Below are 6,000 nucleotides of genomic sequence, written 5' to 3' on the forward strand. Positions count from 1 at the left end.
CTGTCTGTCTCTCAGAGGGGGAACTGAGGGAGTGTCTGTCTCTCAGAGGGGGAACTGAGGGAGTGTCTGTCTCTCAGAGGGGGAACTGAGGGAGTGTCTGTCTCTGTCTGTCTCTCAGAGGGGGAACTGAGGGAGTGTCTGTCTCTGTCTGTCTCTCAGAGGGGGAACTGAGGGAGTGTCTGTCTCTCAGAGGGGGAACTGAGGGAGTGTCTGTCTCTGTCTGTCTCTCAGAGGGGGAACTGAGGGAGTGTCTGTCTCTCAGAGGGGGAACTGAGGGAGTGTCTGTCTCTCAGAGGGGGAACTGAGGGAGTGTCTGTCTCTGTCTGTCTCTCAGGGGGGGAACTGAGGGAGTGTCTGTCTCTCAGAGGGGGAACTGAGGGAGTGTCTGTCTCTGTCTGTCTCTCAGAGGGGGAACTGAGGGAGTGTCTGTCTCTGTCTGTCTCTCAGAGGGGGAACTGAGGGAGTGTCTGTCTCTCAGAGGGGGAACTGAGGGAGTGTCTGTCTCTCAGAGGGGGAACTGAGGGAGTGTCTGTCTCTGTCTGTCTCTCAGGGGGGGAACTGAGGGAGTGTCTGTCTCTCAGGGTGGGAACTGAGGGAGTGTCTGTCTCTCAGAGGGGGAACTGAGGGAGTGTCTGTCTCTGTCTGTCTCTCAGGGGGGGAACTGAGGGAGTGTCTGTCTCTCAGGGTGGGAACTGAGGGAGTGTCTGTCTCTCAGAGGGGGAACTGAGGGAGTGTCTGTCTCTCAGAGGGGGAACTGAGGGAGTGTCTGTCTCTGTCTGTCTCTCAGGGGTTGAACTGAGGGAGTGTCTGTCTCTGTCTGTCTCTCAGGGGGGGAACTGAGGGAGTGTCTGTCTCTCAGGGTGGGAACTGAGGGAGTGTCTGTCTCTCAGATGGGGAACTGAGGGAGTGTCTGTCTCTGTCTGTCTCTCAGAGGGGGAACTGAGGGAGTGTCTGTCTCTGTCTGTCTCTCAGAGGGGGAACTGAGGGAGTGTCTGTCTCTGTCTGTCTCTCAGAGGGGGAACTGAGGGAGTGTCTGTCTCTGTCTGTCTCTCAGAGGGGGAACTGAGGGAGTGTCTGTCTCTGTCTGTCTCTCAGGGTGGGAACTGAGGGAGTGTCTGTCTCTGTCTGTCTCTCAGGGTGGGAACTGAGGGAGTGTCTGTCTCTGTCTGTCTCTCAGAGGGGGAACTGAGGGAGTGTCTGTCTCTCAGAGGGGGAACTGAGGGAGTGTCTGTCTCTCAGAGGGGGAACTGAGGGAGTGTATGTCTCTCAGAGGGGGAACTGAGGGAGTGTCTGTCTCTGTCTGTCTCTCAGGGTGGGAACTGAGGGAGTGTCTGTCTCTCAGAGGGGGAACTGAGGGAGTGTCTGTCTCTCAGGGAGGGAACTGAGGGAGTGTCTGTCTCTGTCTGTCTCTCAGAGGGGGAACTGAGGGAGTGTCTGTCTCTGTCTGTCTCTCAGAGGGGGAACTGAGGGAGTGTCTGTCTCTCAGAGGGGGAACTGAGGGAGTGTCTGTCTCTGTCTGTCTCTCAGGGGGGCGCTGAAGGAGTGCAGCAGCTGAGGGAAGCTCTCAAGATCCTGGCAGAGAGAGTTTTGATTCTGGAACACATGATTGGTATCCACGGTAAAGAGGGAGGGGTTTTTGATTCTGGAAGACATGATTGGCATCTACGGTAAAGAGGGAGGGGTTTTTGATTCTGGAAGACATGATTGGCATCCACGGTAAAGAGGGAGGGGTTTTTGATTCTGGAAGACATGATTGGCATCTACGGTAAAGAGGGAGGGGTTTTGGATTCTGGAAGACATGATTGGCATCTACGGTAAAGAGGGAGGGGTTTTTGATTCTGGAAGACATGATTGGCATCTACGGTAAAGAGGGGGGGGGGGGGGTTGATTCTGGAAGACATGATTTGCATAATAATATTGATTGGGTCAAGGCGATAGAGTGAGACTCTGATTTTTAGTTTTCATGGTTTCTACCATTGTCCTTTTGTGTACGCAGAGAGTCCAGTGGAGTCGGGCTCTGGACTGGAGAACCTACCAGACTCCTTCTCATTTCCCTCCACCAGGACCAGGAAGGCAGAGTTCACCATGAAGACAGGACGACTTCAGCCTCTCCAACTCTCCTCCAATCCTCAGGGAAACAATCTCCCTGTAGAGGTGGTCAGACAGAGACGAGGTCTTTTTTAAGACGCCAATGAAGGTTTTTTAAATATTTTTTAGAGGGTAAATCAGCTTTAATCTTGCAGATAGATTTCACCTTCCATCAATGTAATTGTCTGCATAATTTCCAAACCCCTATATATTGTTTAAAAAATATATATATATATATACACAGTATATGTGCATTCGGAAAGTATTCAGACCACTTTACTTTTTCCACGTTTTGTTACGTTACAGCCTTATTCTAAAATGTATGAAATAGTTTTTTTGTCCTCATTAATCTACACACAATATCTCATAATGACAAAGCTAAAACAGGTTTAAAAAATGTTTGCACATTTATTACAAATAAAAAACATCACATTTACATAAGTATTCAGACACTTTAATCAGTACTTTGTTGAAGCACCTTTGACAGCGATTACAGCCTTGAGTCTTCTTGGGTATGACGCTACAAGCTTGGCACACCTGTATTTGGGGAATTTCTCCCACTCCTCTCTGCAGATCCTCTCAAGCTCTGTCAGGCTGGATGGGGAGCATTGCTGCACAGCTATTTTCAGGTCTCTCCAGAGATGTTAGATCGGGCTCAAGTCCGGGCTCTGGCTGGGCCACTCAAAGATATTCAGTCTCGTCCCGAAGCCAGGATTGCCTAGTTCGGTTCCCAACGTGAAGCATGGAGGAGGAGGTGTGATGGTGTGGGGGTGCTTTCCTGGTTACACTGTTAGGGATTTATTTAGAATTCAAGACACACTTAATCAGCATGGCTACCACAGCATTCTGCAGCGATACGCCATCCCATCTGGTTTGCGCTTAGTGGGACTGTAATTTGTTTTTCAACAGGAGAATGACCCAACACACCTCCAGGCTGTGTAAGGGCTATTTGACCAAGAAGGAGAGTGATGGAGTGCTGCATCCGATGACCTGGCCTCCACAATCACCCGACCTCAACCCAATTGAGATGGTTTGGGATGAGTTGGATCGCAGAGTGAAGGAAAAGCAGCCAACAAATGCTCAGCATATGTGGGAACTCCTTCAAAACTGTAGGAAAAGCATTACAGGTGAAGCTGGTTGAGAGAATGCCAAGAGTGTGCAAAGCTGTCATCAAGGCAAAGGGCGCCTTCTTTGAAGAATCTAAAATCAAAAATGTATTTTGATTTGTTTAACACTTTTTTGGTTACTACATGATTCCATATGTGTTATTTCATAGTTTTGATGTCTTCACTATTATTCTACAATGTAGAAAAAAGTAAAAATAAAGAAAAACCCATGAATGAGTAGGTGTGTCCAAACTTTTGATAGGTACCGTATATATATATTTTTAAGTATATTTTCCTTTATTATTTTCCCCTAACCTTCCTACCTCTCCCCTAATTGGAGTAAACTAATGGACAACAACACTTAAGCTTCTACTTCCAGCTTATACATATTATATACAATTTACAAACATACTATAAACATTTTACGGACACAATGTATTTTACAATAGGAATCTTTTGTTTGTTTATTATCCCATCCATCTACCCTCGGCCTCTCCCATCTAGCTCTGAAGACCATCCAGTCCCATGCTTCATCTACCCTCGACCTCTCCCATCTAGCTCTGAAGACCATCCAGTCCCATGCTTCATCTACCCTCGACCTCTCCCATCTAGCTCTGAAGACCATCCAGTCCCATCCTTCATCTACCCTCGACCTCTCCCATCTAGCTCTGAAGACCATCCAGTCCCATCCTTCATCTACCCTCGGCCTCTCCCATCTAGCTCTGAAGACCCTCCAGTCCCATGCTTCATCTACCCTCGACCTCTCCCATCTAGCTCTGAAGACCATCCAGTCCCATCCTTCATCTACCCTCGGCCTCTCCCATCTAGCTCTGAAGACCATCCAGTCCCATGCTTCATCTACCCTCGACCTCTCCCATCTAGCTCTGAAGACCCTCCAGTCCCATGCTTCATCTACCCTCGACCTCTCCCATCTAGCTCTGAAGACCATCCAGTCCCATCCTTCATCTACCCTCGACCTCTCCCATCTAGCTCTGAAGACCATCCAGTCCCATGCTTCATCTACCCTCGGCCTCTCCCATCTAGCTCTGAAGACCATCCAGTCCCATGCTTCATCTACCCTCGGCCTCTCCCATCTAGCTCTGAAGACCATCCAGTCCCATGCTTCATCTACCCTCGGCCTCTCCCATCTACCCTCGGCCTCTCCCATCTAGCTCTGAAGACCATCCAGTCCCATCCTTCATCTACCCTCGGCCTCTCCCATCTAGCTCTGAAGACCATCCAGTTTGATTTCTATTTGCCATATATTTTTAACTGTGCTGTTTCACAAATGTTCTGAACCAACAGTATATACATTTTATGGACACAGTGTATTTTACATTAGTTATCTTGTTGTTTTTAGACCCATCCTTCAGCTCCACTCAACCCCTCCCATCTATATCTTAACACCATCCATTTTTTTAAATATAATTTGCCTGTGCTGTGATGTTTCACAAAAGTTCTGAACCTTTGTATTCTCATAGTTTCTACAGATTGTAAATTAAAGATAATTTTTTTTGCTAAAAGTGTTATTGTATTATTGATTGAAGACTATGACTTTTCGAATCACCCAGCAGTGCTATCTGCAGAGTTAGCTCCAGGTAAATGTTGCAATTCTTCAGCCATTTCTGGACCTGCGACCAAAAACAAGCGTATTCAGAAAGCGGAAAGTATTCTGACATTTTCCACATTTTGTTACGTTTACAGCCTTTTTCTAAAATGTATTAAATAAATGTTTTTCCTAATCAATCTACACACAATACCCCATAATGACAAAGTGAAAAGAGGGTTTTTATAAATGTTTTGCTAACCTGGCACTATTCCTACGGTGAAGCACGGTGGTGGCAGCATCATGCTGTGGGGATGTTTTTCAGCGGCAGGGACTGGGAGACTAGTCAGGATCGAGGGGAAGATGAACGGAGTGAAGTACAGAGAGATCCTTAATGATCGAGACTGAAGTCTTTAGTGAGACGTCTAATGCATTCATATTCATTCATTTCTGCCCTCCGAATTCATATTCATTATATAAATAGGTCTTTTTAATTTTGTTTTGGTTGCCGTTCCAAATAAAATGGAATCTTTTTTGCTCATATAATTTTAAAAGACAGGTCGCCAGGTGTATGGAAGGCCATAAGGGGATATGACTAAAGAGTTAATCATTGTGATTTTTTTCACAAATAGACAGGTATTTTCCTTTCCATAGTAGCAAGATCTTATCTATTTTTGCTAACTTTATATACAAATGTGTTGTAGGGAGATCATTTATTTCGGGATATGAATACTGAGTATGTCCACATCACCGTCAGACCATTTTATTGGTAAACTACATGGTAATGTAAAATTTGTATTTTTTTCCCCCCGATCCAATACGTAATATAATACACATGATAATTTGGTTGTAATCCAGAGAGGTTATACAACGTATCTAGATCCTCTGTGAGGCTGTGAATGGATCCTAATTGTGGATTTAATAGAAAACATGAATCATCAGTTTACAACGACACCTTTGTTTTTAAGCCCTGGATTTCTAATCCCTTAATATTATTGTTGGATCTGATTTTAACAGCTAACATTTCAATGGCCATAATAAATATATATGCCGATAGAGGACAACCTTGTTTTACTGAATGAACCACACAGCCTGATGTCATGCTGTGGTCAGTATGAATGAACCACACAGCCTGATGTCAGTATGAATGAACCACACAGCCTGATGTCAGTATGAATGAACCACACAGCCTGATGTCATGCTGTGGTCAGTATGAATGAACCACACAGCCTGATGTCAGTATGAATGAACCACACAGCC

General features: G+C 45.8%; 1 protein-coding gene across 4 annotated transcripts in view; it reads left to right on the forward strand.

Annotated features, from left to right (window-relative positions):
* The window catches only part of LOC129831633 (collagen alpha-1(XXVI) chain-like), a 68,559-nt gene extending 63,842 nt beyond the window's left edge, over positions 1 to 4,717 (forward strand). For 2 of the 4 annotated variants that reach the window (XM_055894978.1, XM_055894975.1), the window contains exons 13-14: positions 1,528 to 1,618; positions 1,997 to 4,717. In XM_055894978.1, coding sequence (XP_055750953.1) covers positions 1,528 to 1,618; positions 1,997 to 2,184 — 279 coding nt within the window. In that variant the 3' untranslated portion in view covers positions 2,185 to 4,717. The remainder of the gene's footprint in view (positions 1 to 1,527; positions 1,619 to 1,996) is intronic. The other 2 variants (XM_055894977.1, XM_055894976.1) reach the window with 2 other exon arrangements.
* Positions 4,718 to 6,000: the final 1,283 nt, after the last annotated feature.

This window comes from Salvelinus fontinalis, chromosome 33 (genome assembly GCF_029448725.1).
Source record: "Salvelinus fontinalis isolate EN_2023a chromosome 33, ASM2944872v1, whole genome shotgun sequence".
NCBI classification, from domain to species: Eukaryota; Metazoa; Chordata; class Actinopteri; order Salmoniformes; family Salmonidae; genus Salvelinus; species Salvelinus fontinalis.